General features: G+C 48.2%; 1 protein-coding gene across 1 annotated transcript in view; it reads right to left on the reverse strand.

Annotated features, from left to right (window-relative positions):
* LOC118381812 (ephrin type-B receptor 4a-like) overlaps nt 1-17,570 on the reverse strand; it is a 75,265-nt gene that overhangs the window by 19,988 nt on the left and 37,707 nt on the right. The window contains exons 5-11 of the mRNA XM_052520917.1: nt 12,333-12,485; nt 10,702-11,037; nt 10,477-10,601; nt 6,865-7,033; nt 6,509-6,608; nt 4,879-4,943; nt 4,633-4,746 (exon numbers count right to left, since the gene is read on the reverse strand). Of these exons, the coding sequence (XP_052376877.1) occupies nt 4,633-4,746; nt 4,879-4,943; nt 6,509-6,608; nt 6,865-7,033; nt 10,477-10,601; nt 10,702-11,037; nt 12,333-12,485 (1,062 nt within the window). The remainder of the gene's footprint in view (nt 1-4,632; nt 4,747-4,878; nt 4,944-6,508; nt 6,609-6,864; nt 7,034-10,476; nt 10,602-10,701; nt 11,038-12,332; nt 12,486-17,570) is intronic.

Raw genomic sequence — 17,570 nt, forward strand, 5'->3', positions numbered from 1 at the left:
TCTGTTTAATAATATCACAGAGACAGCCTATCCACCAGTCTGTTTAATAATATCACAGAGAGACAGCCTATCCACCAGTCTGTTTAATAATATCACAGAGAGACAGCCTATCCACCAGTCTGTTTAATAATATCACAGAGAGACAGCCTATCCACCAGTCTGTTTAATAATATCACAGAGAGACAGCCTATCCACCAGTCTGTTTAATAATATCACAGAGAGACAGCCTATCCACCAGTCTGTTTAATAATATCACAGAGACAGCCTATCCACCAGTCTGTTTAATAATATCACAGAGACAGCCTATCCACCAGTATGTTTAATAATATCACAGAGAGACAGCCTATCCACCAGTCTGTTTAATAGTATCACAGAGACAGCCTATCCACCAGTCTGTTTAATAATATCAATAATATCACAGAGAGACAGCCTATCCACCAGTCTGTTTAATAATATCACAGAGAGACAGCCTATCCACCAGTCGGTTTAATAATATCACAGAGAGACAGCCTATCCACCAGTCTGTTTAATAATATCACAGAGACAGCCTATCCACCAGTCTGTTTAATAATATCACAGAGAGACAGCCTATCCACCAGTCTGTTTAATAATATCACAGAGAGACAGCCTATCCACCAGTCTGTTTAATAATATCACAGAGAGACAGCCTATCCACCAGTCTGTTTAATAATATCACAGAGAGACAGCCTATCCACCAGTCTGTTTAATAATATCACAGAGAGACAGCCTATCCACCAGTCTGTTTAATACTATCACAGAGAGACAGCCTATCCATCAGTCTGTTTAATAATATCACAGAGAGACAGCCTATCCACCAGTCTGTTTAATAATATCACAGAGAGACAGCCTATCCACCAGTCTGTTTAATAATATCACAGAGAGACAGCCTATCCACCAGTCTGTTTAATAATATCACAGAGAGACAGCCTATCCACCAGTCTGTTTAATAATATCACAGAGAGACAGCCTATCCACCAGTCTGTTTAATAGTATCACAGAGAGACAGCCTATCCACCAGTCTGTTTTATAATATCACAGAGAGACAGCCTATCCACCAGTCTGTTTAATAATATCACAGAGAGACAGCCTATCCACCAGTCTGTTTAATAATATCACAGAGAGACAGCCTATCCACCAGTCTGTTTAATAATATCACAGAGAGACAGCCTATCCACCAGTCTGTTTAATAATATCACAGAGAGACAGCCTATCCACCAGTCTGTTTAATACTATCACAGAGAGACAGCCTATCCACCAGTCTGTTTAATAGTATCACAGAGAGACAGCCTATCCACCAGTCTGTTTAATAATATCACAGAGACAGCCTATCCACCAGTCTGTTTAATAATATCACAGAGAGACAGCCTATCCACCAGTCTGTTTAATAATATCACAGAGAGACAGCCTATCCACCAGTCTGTTTAATAGTATCACAGAGAGACAGCCTATCCACCAGTCTGTTTTATAATATCACAGAGAGACAGCCTATCCACCAGTCTGTTTAATAATATCACAGAGAGACAGCCTATCCACCAGTCTGTTTAATAATATCACAGAGAGACAGCCTATCCACCAGTCTGTTTAATAATATCACAGAGAGACAGCCTATCCACCAGTCTGTTTAATAGTATCACAGAGAGACAGCCTATCCACCAGTCTGTTTAATAATATCACAGAGAGACAGCCTATCCACCAGTCTGTTTAATAATATCACAGAGAGACAGCCTATCCACCAGTCTGTTTAATAATATCACAGAGAGACAGCCTATCCACCAGTCTGTTTAATAATATCACAGAGAGACAGCCTATCCACCAGTCTGTTTAATAATATCACAGAGAGACAGCCTATCCACCAGTCTGTTTAATAATATCACAGAGAGACAGCCTATCCACCAGTCTGTTTAATAATATCACAGAGAGACGAGCCTATCCACCAGTCTGTTTAATAATATCACAGAGACAGCCTATCCACCAGTCTGTTTAATAATATCACAGAGAGACAGCCTATCCACCAGTCTGTTTAATAATATCACAGAGAGACAGCCTATCCACCAGTCTGTTTAATAATATCACAGAGAGACAGCCTATCCACCAGTCTGTTTAATAATATCACAGAGAGACAGCCTATCCACCAGTCTGTTTAATAATATCACAGAGAGACAGCCTATCCACCAGTCTGTTTAATAATATCACAGAGAGACAGCCTATCCACCAGTCTGTTTAATAATATCACAGAGAGACAGCCTATCCACCAGTCTGTTTAATAATATCACAGAGAGACAGCCTATCCACCAGTCTGTTTAATAATATCACAGAGAGACAGCCTATCCACCAGTCTGTTTAATAATATCACAGAGAGACAGCCTATCCACCAGTCTGTTTAATAATATCACAGAGAGACAGCCTATCCACCAGTCTGTTTAATAATATCACAGAGAGACAGCCTATCCACCAGTCTGTTTAATAATATCACAGAGAGACAGCCTATCCACCAGTCTGTTTAATAGTATCACAGAGAGACAGCCTATCCACCAGTCTGTTTTATAATATCACAGAGAGACAGCCTATCCACCAGTCTGTTTAATAATATCACAGAGAGACAGCCTATCCACCAGTCTGTTTAATAATATCACAGAGAGACAGCCTATCCACCAGTCTGTTTAATAATATCACAGAGAGACAGCCTATCCACCAGTCTGTTTAATAATATCACAGAGAGACAGCCTATCCACCAGTCTGTTTAATACTATCACAGAGAGACAGCCTATCCACCAGTCTGTTTAATAATATCACAGAGAGACAGCCTATCCACCAGTCTGTTTAATAATATCACAGAGACAGCCTATCCACCAGTCTGTTTAATAATATCACAGAGAGACAGCCTATCCACCAGTCTGTTTAATAATATCACAGAGAGACAGCCTATCCACCAGTCTGTTTAATAGTATCACAGAGAGACAGCCTATCCACCAGTCTGTTTTATAATATCACAGAGAGACAGCCTATCCACCAGTCTGTTTAATAATATCACAGAGAGACAGCCTATCCACCAGTCTGTTTAATAATATCACAGAGAGACAGCCTATCCACCAGTCTGTTTAATAATATCACAGAGAGACAGCCTATCCACCAGTCTGTTTAATAGTATCACAGAGAGACAGCCTATCCACCAGTCTGTTTAATAATATCACAGAGAGACAGTCTATCCACCAGTCTGTTTAACAGTATCACAGAGAGACAGCCTATCCACCAGTCTGTTTAATAATATCACAGAGAGACAGCCTATCCACCAGTCTGTTTAATAATATCACAGAGAGACAGCCTATCCACCAGTCTGTTTAATAGTATCACAGAGAGACAGCCTATCCACCAGTCTGTTTAATAATATCACAGAGAGACAGCCTATCCACCAGTCTGTTTAATAATATCACAGAGAGACAGCCTATCCACCAGTCTGTTTAATAATATCACAGAGACAGCCTATCCACCAGTCTGTTTAATAATATCACAGAGAGACAGCATATCCACCAGTCTGTTTAATAATATCACAGAGAGACAGCCTATCCACCAGTCTGTTTAATAATATCACAGAGAGACAGCCTATCCACCAGTCTGTTTAATAATATCACAGAGAGACAGCCTATCCACCAGTCTGTTTAATAGTATCACAGAGAGACAGCCTATCCACCAGTCTGTTTAATAGTATCACAGAGAGACAGCCTATCCACCAGTCTGTTTAATAATATCACAGAGAGACAGCCTATCCACCAGTCTGTTTAATAGTATCACAGAGAGACAGCCTATCCACCAGTCTGTTTAATAATACCACAGAGAGACAGCCTATCCACCAGTCTGTTTAATAATATCACAGAGAGACAGCCTATCCACCAGTCTGTTTAATAGTATCACAGAGAGACAGCCTATCCACCAGTCTGTTTAATAATATCACAGAGAGACAGCCTATCCACCAGTCGGTTTAATAATATCACAGAGAGACAGCCTATCCACCAGTCTGTTTAATAATATCACAGAGAAACAGCCTATCCACCAGTCTGTTTAATAATATCACAGAGAGACAGCCTATCCACCAGTCTGTTTAATAATATCACAGAGAGACAGCCTATCCACCAGTCTGTTTAATAGTATCACAGAGAGACAGCCTATCCACCAGTCTGTTTAATAGTATCACAGAGAGACAGCCTATCCACCAGTCTGTTTAATAATATCACAGAGAGACAGCCTATCCACCAGTCTGTTTAATAGTATCACAGAGAGACAGCCTATCCACCAGTCTGTTTAATAATATCACAGAGAGACAGCCTATCCACCAGTCTGTTTAATAATATCACAGAGAGACAGCCTATCCACCAGTCTGTTTAATAGTATCACAGAGTGACAGCCTATCCACCAGTCTGTTTAATAATATCACAGAGAGACAGCCTATCCACCAGTCTGTTTAATAATATCACAGAGAGACAGCCTATCCACCAGTCTGTTTAATAATATCACAGAGAGACAGCCTATCCACCAGTCTGTTTAATAATATCACAGAGAGACAGCCTATCCACCAGTCTGTTTAATAATATCACAGAGAGACAGCCTGAGACCCACCGGCACCAATGACCTCCTCGATCTTGACAAAGGAAACATCGATCTCCTTGGCAAACTCCCGTACGGCTTCGTTAGGGTCCTCGTAGGTAAAGGGGTCAATATAGACCTTGACTCCTGAGGAGAGGAGGGGGGAGTGAGGGAATTAAACGACGAACCAGTCATGGTCATATACTGACTAAAATATGAATAACATGACTTTTAACAAATCTGTATGCACTATTTGCATGCGTGTGTGTGTGTACTCACCTTGGCCCAGAAGGTACTGTCCATGTTTATCACTCAGCTCTGGGTCCTTCATTCTACTGTGTCTGCTGTGGAAAAGAACCGAGTGTGGGAGAGGAAGGAGGGAGAGGGGGAAAGAGAGAAAAGGGCCAAGGTGTCAGAGAAAGAGCGATAGAGGGAAGAAAGATGTGGTTAGCCCGGTGACAAAACACTGTATCTCCCTGTCTCTCTCTCTCCCTGTCTCTCTCTCTCCCTGTCTCTCTCTCCCTGTCTCTCTCTCTCTCTCTCTCTCTCTCTCACTCTCCCTGTCTCTCTCTCTCCCTGTCTCTCTCTCTCCCTGTCTCTCTCTCTCCTTGTCTCTCACTCTCCCTGTCTCTCTCTCTCCCTGTCTCTCTCTCTCCCTGTCTCTCACTCTCCCTGTCGTTCTCTCCCTGTCTCTCTCTCTCCCTGTCTCTCACAAACAAGCTCATTTGGTATCTGTCTCAGACACAATACATGACTGTTAAATATTGTAATGTCTTGACCCTGGGCCCTCCTCTACTGTTCTCCCCCATTCAGGAGACACTATGCTCTGTGTCACTGACTGTGTGTCTGCTGCACTGGGCTGGAGGCCTCCATTAGTGAGACTTTGGCCCCATCCTAGTGGGACTGTACAGCCCTGTAGCTACTGGGCACCTGCCTCTCTCTCTCTCTCTCTCTCTCTCTCTCTCTCTCTCTCTCTCTCTCTCTCTCTCTCTCTCTCTCTCTCTCTCCTTTCTCACAGGCCCAAAATAGCAATACTGTCCCCACCCTCAGCTGGCGGTTGGTCCAGACCTCTACTGTGAGTGTGTGTTTGTGTGCATGCGTGTGTGTTTAAATGTGATTGCACACATCTGTGTATTTCTCAGAGTATGTGCAATGTCTGTGTACTGAATGTGTTCGTATTAGTGTAACGCATGTATGCGTGTGCACAACTCTGTATGTGTGTGTATGGTGTGTGCCCCAAGGTCAGAACTATTGTTCTCCTGTCCTGTGGAGACAGGGTTGGGACGGCTGCATCCTGTCTCTGACCGCCTCCCTCCCTCCATCTCTCCCTCCCTCTCTCTCTCTCTCTCTCTCTCTCTCTCTCTCTCTCTCTCTCTCTCTCTCTCTCTCTCTCTCTCTCTCTCTATATATATATATATATATATATATATCCATCTCTCTCTCCCCCCTCCCTCTATCTCTATTGCTCTATCCCCCCTCTCTCTATCTCTCCATCCCTCCCTCTCTATATATATATATCCATCCCTCTCTTTCCCTCTCTCCCCGTCCCCCTCTCTCTCTCTCCCTCCCTCCCCCCTCACTCTCTCTAGTTCCCAGAACCTTTTTTCTGAGGGCATGTGGGGCTATTTGCTGAAACAATGAGGGTTATAATGAGTGGAATAACTTCTAGCCTCGTAAGCACAAAGTCACAAAGAAAATGTATTTGGTTTACTGAGAGGTTTGCTGAAATATGACATAGTGTTTGTATATAGCAGAGTTATTATCTAAGATATAAGATATGATTAGTGCAGGTTACAAAAACACAACATGTCAAATGTTAAGATAAGATTAATGTTTCCTTTTTGTAAAATGCACATTACAGAATTGATGTCCCTGTCTTCTCCCCCTCTCCCCTCTTCCTGGTTCTCACCGTATGCAGAAAACAGCCACAGTGACGACAGTGATGAGCAGAAGCATCCCCATGGCGATAAGGACACCGGTCATCAGAAGCTGGTTAGGAGAGTCGTCCCCTGAATAAAGGATGAAAAGGAGGGGGGAGTGCAAAGGAAAAATAAAACAATTAGTAACAAGGAAATGTCAAAAATACACCAAAACAAACCTTATAAATAATGAACTGATGTATTCTGGGTAATAAACTAGAAGAACAGGGCGGACCTAACACACACAAAACTAGAAGAAACCAAGAAGACTTTGTTGGCCTCTCTGATATGGACAGGCCATATTGACAGGCCCCTCTCAGAGAGTGAAGCCTGGGCCTTTCCTTACCGTCAGGCAGTGTTCTGAAGGAGGCTGCTGGGCTGAAGCTGCCGTAGCCGGCCATGGTGCGGGCCCGAACCTGCACCTCATACTGAGTGGCCCTGCGGAGATCACTCAGCACCACCTGGTTACTGTCACTCTCCCTGTAGCTACACAACTGCTCCTCACCTCGACGCTCCTGCGGGGCGGAGAGAGACGATGAAGGGAGAGAGAGACGATGGAGGGAGAGAGAGACGATGAAGGGAGAGAGAGACGATGGAGGGAGAGAGAGACAATGGAGGGAGAGAGAGACGATGAAGGGAGAGAGAGACGATGGAGGGAGAGAGAGACAATGGAGGGAGAGAGAGACAATGGAGGGAGAGAGAGACGATGAAGGGAGAGGGATGCAGGGAGAGAGAGACGATGAAGGGAGAGAGGGATCGATGGAGGGAGAGAGAGACAATGGAGGGAGAGAGAGACGATGAAGGGAGAGAGAGACGATGGAGGGAGAGAGAGACGATGAAGGGAGAGAGAGACGATGAAGGGAGAGAGAGACGATGGAGGGAGAGAGAGACAATGGAGGGAGAGAGAGACGATGAAGGGAGAGAGAGACGATGGAGGGAGAGAGAGACGATGAAGGGAGAGAGAGACGATGGAGGGAGAGAGAGACAATGGAGGGAGAGAGAGACGATGAAGGGAGAGGGATGCAGGGAGAGAGAGACCATGAAGGGAGAGAGGGACGATGGAGGGAGAGAGAGAGACGTTGAAGGGAGAGAGAGACGATGGAGGGAGAGAGAGACAATGGAGGGAGAGAGAGACGGTGAAGGGAGAGAGAGACGATGGAGGGAGAGAGAGACGATGAAGGGAGAGAGAGACGATGGAGGGAGAGAGAGACAATGGAGGGAGAGAGAGACGATGAAGGGAGAGGGATGCAGGGAGAGAGAGACCATGAAGGGAGAGAGGGACGATGGAGGGAGAGAGAGAGACGTTGAAGGGAGAGAGAGACGATGGAGGGAGAGAGAGACAATGGAGGGAGAGAGAGACGATGAAGGGAGAGGGATGGAGGGAGAGAGAGACGATGAAGGGAGAGAGGGATGATGGAGGGAGAGATGATGGGGGAGAGAGAGACGATGAAGGGAGAGAGAGATGATGGAGGGAGAAAGAGACGATGAAGGGAGAGAGAGATGATGGAGGGAGAAAATAGGGGGAGAGAGAGACGAATGAAGGGAGAGAGAGACGATGGAGGGAGAGAAAGACGATGAAGGGAGAGAGAGACGATGGAGGGAGAGAGAGACGATGGAGGGAGAGAGAGACGATGAAGGGAGAGAGAGACGATGAAGGGAGGGAGGGAGAGAGAGACGATGGAGGGAGAGAGAGACGATGGAGGGAGAGAGAGAGACGATGGAGGGAGAGAGAGACGATGGAGGGAGAGAGAGACGATGGAGGGAGAGAGAGACGATGGAGGGAGAGAGAGACGATGGAGGGAGAGAGAGACGATGGAGGGAGAGAGAGACGATGAAGGGAGAGAGAGACGATGGAGGGAGAGAGAGACAATGGAGGGAGAGAGAGACAATGGAGGGAGAGAGAGACGATGGAGGGAGAGAGAGACAATGGAGGGAGAGAGAGACGATGGAGGGAGAGAGAGACGATGCAGGGAGAGAGAGACGATGGAGGGAGAGAGAGACGATGGAGGGAGAGAGAGACAATGGAGGGAGAGAGAGACGATGGAGGGAGAGAGAGACGATGCAGGGAGAGAGAGACGATGGAGGGAGAGAGAGACGATGGAGGGAGAGAGAGACGATGCAGGGAGAGAGAGACGATGGAGGGAGAGAGAGACGATGGAGGGAGAGAGAGACAATGAAGGGAGAGAGAGACGATGGAGGGAGAGAGAGACGATGGAGGGAGAGAGAGACGATGGAGGGAGAGAGAGACGATGAAGGGAGAGAGAGACGATGAAGGGAGAGAGAGACGATGAAGGGAGAGAGAGACGATGGAGGGAGAGAGAGACGATGGAGGGAGAGAGAGACGATGAAGGGAGAGAGAGACGATGAAGGGAGAGAGAGACGATGAAGAGAGAGAGAGACGATGAAGGGAGAGAGAGACGATGGAGGGAGAGAGAGACGATGAAGGGAGAGAGAGACGATGAAGAGAGAGAGAGACGATGAAGAGAGAGAGAGACGATGAAGGGAGAGAGAGATGATGAAGGGAGAGAGAGACGATGGAGGGAGAGAGAGACGATGAAGAGAGAGAGAGACGATGAAGGGAGAGAGAGACGATGAAGGGAGAGAGAGACGATGAAGGGAGAGAGAGACGATGAAGGGAGAGAGAGAGAGACGATGAAGGGAGAGAGAGACGATGAAGGGAGAGAGAGACGATGCAGGGAGAGAGAGACAATGGAGGGAGAGAGAGACGATGGAGGGAGAGAGAGACGATGGAGGGAGAGAGAGACGATGGAGGGAGAGAGAGACGATGAAGGGAGAGAGAGACGATGAAGGGAGAGAGAGACGATGAAGAGAGAGAGAGACGATGAAGGGAGAGAGAGACGATGGAGGGAGAGAGAGACGATGAAGGGAGAGAGAGACGATGAAGAGAGAGAGAGACGATGAAGAGAGAGAGAGACGATGAAGGGAGAGAGAGATGATGAAGGGAGAGAGAGACGATGGAGGGAGAGAGAGACGATGAAGAGAGAGAGAGACGATGAAGGGAGAGAGAGACGATGAAGGGAGAGAGAGACGATGAAGGGAGAGAGAGACGATGAAGGGAGAGAGAGAGACGATGAAGGGAGAGAGAGACGATGGAGGGAGAGAGAGAGGATGAAGAGAGAGAGAGACGATGAAGGGAGAGAGAGACAATGGAGGGAGAGAGAGACGATGAAGGGAGAGAGAGACGATGAAGGGAGAGAGAGACGATGAAGGGAGAGAGAGACGATGAAGGGAGAGAGAGACAATGGAGGGAGAGAGAGACGATGAAGGGAGAGAGAGACAATGGAGGGAGAGAGAGACGATGAAGGGAGAGAGAGAGGATGAAGAGAGAGAGAGACGATGAAGGGAGAGAGAGACGATGGAGGGAGAGAGAGAGGATGAAGAGAGAGAGAGACGATGAAGGGAGAGAGAGACAATGGAGGGAGAGAGAGACGATGAAGGGAGAGAGAGACGATGAAGGGAGAGAGAGACGATGAAGGGAGAGAGAGACGATGAAGGGAGAGAGAGACAATGGAGGGAGAGAGAGACGATGAAGGGAGAGAGAGACGATGAAGGGAGAGAGAGAGAGACGATGAAGGGAGAGAGAGAGAGACGATGAAGGGAGAGAGAGAGAGACGATGAAGGGAGAGAGAGACGATGAAGGGAGAGAGAGACGATGAAGGGAGAGAGAGAGAGACGATGAAGGGAGAGAGAGAGAGACGATGAAGGGAGAGAGAGACGATGGAGGGAGAGAGAGACGATGGAGGGAGAGAGAGAGAGACGATGAAGGGAGAGAGAGAGAGACGATGAAGGGAGAAAGGGATGGGGTTGAACAAAAGCAGATAAGAACAATGGGTTGAGCCAGTGGGTGAGAGGTCAGAGTGATGGACAGAGATAGAACAGTCAACTCCCTAAGACCTGAGGTGAGTCAGTGGGAGAGGAGAGATCTGGTTCTCCTCACCGTCTCACAGTAACGTAGCTGGTACTGCAGGATGGTGTAGTGGGGCTGGGCTGGAACGGACCAGTGGAGAGTCAGACTGCTCTCTGTAGAAATACTCTTCCTGATCACAGACAGCAGCACTGGAACTGCACTCAGATCAACACAAAGAAACGACTTTAAAAGATAGAACAACATTCAACTTCCTCTTCTAACCAGGCAACACCAACCCAAACATCCCTCTCTCACCCTCGTGACTGGTGGTGATGTTAACTCTATCGCTGGGGGCCCCCTTGCCATTGGAAGGGGAGACCCCGTTGAGGGCCTGGATAGAGAAGGTGTATGTGGTGTGAGGCATGAGGCCCCAGACCACCACCCTGCGGCCCTGCAGGCCTCGCTGAGAGGGTCTGTAGCTGACACTGTCCCCGCAGGGTGAGCACGGACCCCTAGGGGACCCACACAGGGAACACTCCACAGAGTAGCTCAGATCAGTCCTGCCACCGCTGTCCATGGGCTCGCTCCACTCTAGAGTCACCGTGGTGTCGTTGATCTGGGTCACGATGCTGCGTGGGGCAGAGGGGGGTCCTGGAGGACGGGGGAGAGGAGAGGGTCACACACCTCCTCATCAGGTAATCAGCAGTCATAAATACTTCATCAGCCACAAGTACAAAGACATTTTCCATTTCAAGGCAATTCACTGGAGCGATGTGTATCATTACCATTCCTCTGTTTCACATTTACATTGTCAATTAAATCACTTGCATTTTATTTGCCATTTGTTATGCTCCCGACACATGTTCAGAAAGCGTTTGGAGGAGCCGCCGGGGAGGAGGGGCACAGCAGGAAACAACATTGAGATGCAGGATTGAATTGGTGCTCCAATTACACGCGTCTACATTCCGATAATGATCAGCAGCTGAAGATTGTACTAGGGGGATTGTGATTGCTGCCACAATTGCAATGCCACTCAGCCAGTGTGAATGAGTTCCTGTTCCTGCCAAGGAGGCTGTGTGGCTAGGCCATTTACAGCTACTGTAAAATGCTTCGTAATATCAGGCACAATGCTCTCTGGGAGGTTGGGCTGGCCACAAGTAGGAGGCAGTTGACTACCATCACATAACCCTACATTAATTTAGGTTCAATTTACGTCAAATTCAAAAAGTCTATATTTGGGGGGCCTGTGGGGGTTGGGGGGCCTGTGATGAGCAAAACAATCAGGAGTGATTGAAATAAATGAAGTGGTGTAAGAGGTTATCAGAGTCTACAGGGAATCGTGTTGGTCCTCCACGGGGTGTCCGTCTTCTGCCACTACAAGGAACAGAGTTTCAGATTGCTGTTAGTTGCGAAGTCTTTTCATGGCCGTTCTGAGTGAGTGTGCCCAATTAAAAATGCCTCCCCTTTCACGCACGTGGCTGAATTGAAATTCCTGAATCCACATGGAGGTGTCACTCAGGGCAATCAATGCGTCCCTTACTGGGAGTGACCACCAGGTTTTGCCCTGCCCCCTCTACACAGTCACAAAGGAGCTGCACCTCAATACCCTCAGCCCTGGGACAAAGACCACAGAGCAGGTGACAGGGGCTGAGCACAGCAACACCAGAGGAGAAGAGAAATGGCAAGGGACAACAAAGGAGGAGGGGAAATAAGATACACATGTTGAAAGTGGAACTAGGACAGAAACAGAGAGAGAGAGAGAGGTTAGCAGAGTCTACGTGGAATTGTGTTGGTTCTCCACGGCGTTTGCCGCTCTGTAAGTCGCTCTGGATAAGAGCGTCTGCTAAATGACTTAAATGTAAATGTAAATGTTTGCGTTGAGAGAGAGAGAATCATGGGAAAGTAAATAGAGGATAGAGTATGTAGATAATAATGTGTGTACTCACTGGTACATGGGGTGTCTGGAGTGTCAGAGTCAGCGCGGAGGTATCCTGGACGACACTGACACACAGGTGAACCTGTCACCACAGCATGGCTGAACCCTGGACAAGCCTGGCACTGGCCCCCCGAGCCAGACCTAAACTGACCCACAGAACAGGCTGTGTGGAGGGAGGGAGGGAGGGAGGGAGGGGGGGGGGGAGGGAGGGAGGGAGGGGGAGGGAGGGGGAAGAGGGGGAGAAGGAAAGTAAGCATGGCCCTGAACATCACCACAAAGCAGCACAGCATCCCGTCGTGGTGCGTCAGGTCAGGACACGTGTAAACAGCCTTTGAATGGAGCCTGCTCCCTGACCCACCGGCCTCATTCAGCCAGGGTGTGTGTGGTGCTGCAATATCTGTTCTGTTCACTTTCTGTTGAATAAAAGTCTACTCAGATACATCTAATATATGACTGGACATAAGTATTCAATAGTGGATATTGAAGGTCTAATTTTCTGTGCCGTATGGAGTAATAATAACAGACAGACCTCTGACCAAGCAAACCATTCCCAGAACATTAGCTGAGGTACCCATTAAGTTGTAGTGAGGGTTGTATCTAACATTAGGATGATAACATCCTAAAAACATTCAAATAATGTTTTTGATAAGAAAAAATATATATATATGTATATATATTTTTAAATGAAATATCCTTGGAATGTTCTCCTAACATTCACTAAAACTAACATCTGTAACAACCATCACAGAACATTCCCCAAACGTTCTCATTAGGTTTCCAGGTCATGTAATAACACAACGTACCAGTCATGTTTCTGAGCAAACCAACATTTGATATGTTAAACTTCCCAGAACATTAGTTGGGTTGTGGTAAATGTTCTCATAACTCAGTAACTGTCCAGTCATAACACAGTAACTGTCCAGTCATAACACAGTAACTGTCCAGTCATAACACAGTAACTGTCCAGTCATAACACAGTAACTGTCCAGTCATAACACAGTAACTGTCCAGTCATAACACAGTAACTGTCCAGTCATAACTCAGTAACTGTCCAGTCATAACTCAGTAACTGTCCAGTCATGACTCAGTAACTGTCCAGTCATGACTCAGTAACTGTCCAGTCATAACACAGTAACTGTCCAGTCATAACACAGTAACTGTCCAGTCATAACTCAGTAACTGTCCAGTCATAACTCAGTAACTGTCCAGTCATGACTCAGTAACTGTCCAGTCATGCTGATGATTATATCATGTTTGGATAAAACATTCCCAGAACATATTTAGTCTGTTGTTTCAAGGTTCCCAGAATGTTTCATTAGGTTGTGGGAACAGTCTGGTGGGAACATTGTGGGGACAGTCTGGTGGGAACATTGTGGGAACAGTCTGGTGAGAACATTGTGGGGACAGTCTGGTGAGAACAGTCTGGTGGGAACATTGTGGGAACAGTCTGGTGGGAACATTGTGGGGACAGTCTGGTGAGAACACTGTGGGGACAGTCTGGTGGGAACATTGTGGGGACAGTCTGGTGGGAACATTGTGGGGACAGTCTGGTGGGAACATTGTGGGAACAGTCTGGTGAGAACATTGTGGGGACAGTCTGGTGAGAACATTGTGGGGACAGTCTGGTGAGAACATTGTGGGGACAGTCTGGTGAGAACATTGTGGGGACAGTCTGGTGGGAACATTGTGGGGACAGTCTGGTGGGAACATTGTGGGGACAGTCTGGTGAGAACATTGTGGGGACAGTCTGGTGAGAACATTGTGGGGACAGTCTGGTGGGAACAGTCTGGTGAGAACATTGTGGGGACAGTCTGGTGAGAACATTGTGGGAACAGTCTGGTGGGAACAGTCTGGTGAGAACATTGTGGGGACAGTCTGGTGAGAACATTGTGGGGACAGTCTGGTGAGTACATTGTGGGGACAGTCTGGTGGGAACATTGTGGGGACAGTCTGGTGAGAACATTGTGGGGACAGTCTGGTGAGAACACTGTGGGGACAGTCTGGTGAGAACATTGTGGGGACAGTCTGGTGAGAACATTGTGGGGACAGTCTGGTGAGAACATTGTGGGGACAGTCTGGTGAGAACATTGTGGGGACAGTCTAGTGGGAACATTGTGGGGACAGTCTGGTGGGAACATTGTGGGGACAGTCTGGTGAGAACATTGTGGGGACAGTCTAGTGGGAACATTGTGGGAACAGTCTAGTGGGAACATTGTGGGGACAGTCTGGTGGGAACATTGTGGGAACAGTCTAGTGGGAACATTGTGGGGACAGTCTAGTGGGAACATTGTGGGGACAGTCTGGTGGGAACATTGTGGGAACAGTCTGGTGAGAACATTGTGGGGACAGTCTGGTGAGAACATTGTGGGGACAGTCTGGTGAGAACATTGTGGGGACAGTCTGGTGAGAACAGTCTGGTGGGAACATTGTGGGAACAGTCTGGTGGGAACATTGTGGGGACAGTCTGGTGAGAACACTGTGGGGACAGTCTGGTGGGAACATTGTGGGGACAGTCTGGTGGGAACATTGTGGGGACAGTCTGGTGGGAACATTGTGGGAACAGTCTGGTGAGAACATTGTGGGGACAGTCTGGTGAGAACATTGTGGGGACAGTCTGGTGAGAACATTGTGGGGACAGTCTGGTGAGAACATTGTGGGGACCGTCTGGTGGGAACATTGTGGGGACAGTCTGGTGGGAACATTGTGGGGACAGTCTGGTGAGAACATTGTGGGGACAGTCTGGTGAGAACATTGTGGGGACAGTCTGGTGGGAACAGTCTGGTGAGAACATTGTGGGGACAGTCTGGTGAGAACATTGTGGGAACAGTCTGGTGGGAACAGTCTGGTGAGAACATTGTGGGGACAGTCTGGTGAGAACATTGTGGGGACAGTCTGGTGAGTACATTGTGGGGACAGTCTGGTGGGAACATTGTGGGGACAGTCTGGTGAGAACATTGTGGGGACAGTCTGGTGAGAACACTGTGGGGACAGTCTGGTGAGAACATTGTGGGGACAGTCTGGTGAGAACATTGTGGGGACAGTCTGGTGAGAACAATGTGGGGACAGTCTGGTGAGAACATTGTGGGGACAGTCTAGTGGGAACATTGTGGGGACAGTCTGGTGGGAACATTGTGGGGACAGTCTGGTGAGAACATTGTGGGGACAGTCTAGTGGGAACATTGTGGGAACAGTCTAGTGGGAACATTGTGGGGACAGTCTGGTGGGAACATTGTGGGAACAGTCTAGTGGGAACATTGTGGGGACAGTCTAGTGGGAACATTGTGGGGACAGTCTAGTGGGAACATTGTGGGGACAGTCTGGTGAGAACATTGTGGGGACAGTCTAGTGGGAGGGGACAGTCTGGTGGGAACATGGTGGGGACAGTCTGGTGAGAACATTTGGGGACAGTGGGGAACATTGTGGGAACAGTCTGGTGGGAACATTTGGGGAAACAGTCTGGTGGGATCATTGGAACAGTCTGGTGGGAACATTGTGGGAACAGTCTGGTGGGAACATTGTGGGAACAGTCTGGTGAGAACATTGTGGGGACAGTCTAGTGGGAACATTGTGGGAACAGTCTAGTGGGAACATTGTGGGGACAGTCTGGTGGGAACATTGTGGGAACAGTCTAGTGGGAACATTGTGGGGACAGTCTGGTGGGAACATGGTGGGGACAGTCTGGTGAGAACATTGTGGGGACAGTCTAGTGGGAACATTGTGGGGACAGTCTGGTGAGAACATTGTGGGGACAGTCTGGTGAGAACATTGTGGGGACAGTCTGGTGGGAACAGTCTGGTGGGAACATTGTGGGAACAGTCTGGTGGGAACATTGTGGGAACAGTCTGTTGAGAACATTGTGGGGACAGTCTGGTGAGAACAGTCTGGTGGGAACATTGTGGGGACAGTCTGGTGGGAACATTGTGGGGACAGTCTGGTGAGAACATTGTGGGAACAGTCTGGTGGGAACATTGTGGGGACAGTCTGGTGAGAACATTGTGGGGACAGTCTGGTGAGAACACTGTGGGGACAGTCTGGTGAGAACATTGTGGGGACAGTCTGGTGAGTACATTGTGGGGACAGTCTGGTGGGAACATTGTGGGGACAGTCTGGTGAGAACATTGTGGGGACAGTCTGGTGAGAACACTGTGGGGACAGTCTGGTGAGAACATTGTGGGGACAGTCTGGTGAGAACATTGTGGGGACAGTCTGGTGAGAACATTGTGGGGACAGTCTGGTGAGAACATTGTGGGGACAGTCTAGTGGGAACATTGTGGGGACAGTCTGGTGGGAACATTGTGGGGACAGTCTGGTGAGAACATTGTGGGGACAGTCTAGTGGGAACATTGTGGGAACAGTCTAGTGGGAACATTGTGGGGACAGTCTGGTGGGAACATTGTGGGAACAGTCTAGTGGGAACATTGTGGGGACAGTCTGGTGGGAACATGGTGGGGACAGTCTGGTGAGAACATTGTGGGGACAGTCTGGTGGGAACATTGTGGGAACAGTCTGGTGGGAACATTGTGGAAACAGTCTGGTGGGAACATTGTGGGAACAGTCTGGTGGGAACATTGTGGGAACAGTCTGGTGGGAACATTGTGGGAACAGTCTGGTGAGAACATTGTGGGGACAGTCTAGTGGGAACATTGTGGGAACAGTCTAGTGGGAACATTGTGGGGACAGTCTGGTGGGAACATTGTGGGAACAGTCTAGTGGGAACATTGTGGGGACAGTCTGGTGGGAACATGGTGGGGACAGTCTGGTGAGAACATTGTGGGGACAGTCTAGTGGGAACATTGTGGGGACAGTCTGGTGAGAACATTGTGGGGACAGTCTGGTGGGAACAGTCTGGTGGGAACATTGTGGGAACAGTCTGGTGGGAACATTGTGGGAACAGTCTGTTGAGAACATTGTGGGGACAGTCTGGTGAGAACAGTCTGGTGGGAACATTGTGGGGACAGTCTGGTGGGAACATTGTGGGGACAGTCTGGTGAGAACATTGTGGGAACAGTCTGGTGGGAACATTGTGGGGACAGTCTGGTGAGAACATTGTGGGGACAGTCTGGTGAGAACATTGTGGGGACAGTCTGGTGGGAACAGTCTGGTGAGAATATTGTGGGAACAGTCTGGTGGGAACATTGTGGGAACAGTCTGGTGAGAACATTGTGGGGACAGTCTGGTGAGAACATTGTGGGGACAGTCTGGTGGGAACAGTCTGGTGGGAACATTGTGGGGACAGTCTGGTGGGGGG

This window comes from Oncorhynchus keta, chromosome 6, assembly GCF_023373465.1.
Source record: "Oncorhynchus keta strain PuntledgeMale-10-30-2019 chromosome 6, Oket_V2, whole genome shotgun sequence".
NCBI classification, from domain to species: Eukaryota; Metazoa; Chordata; class Actinopteri; order Salmoniformes; family Salmonidae; genus Oncorhynchus; species Oncorhynchus keta.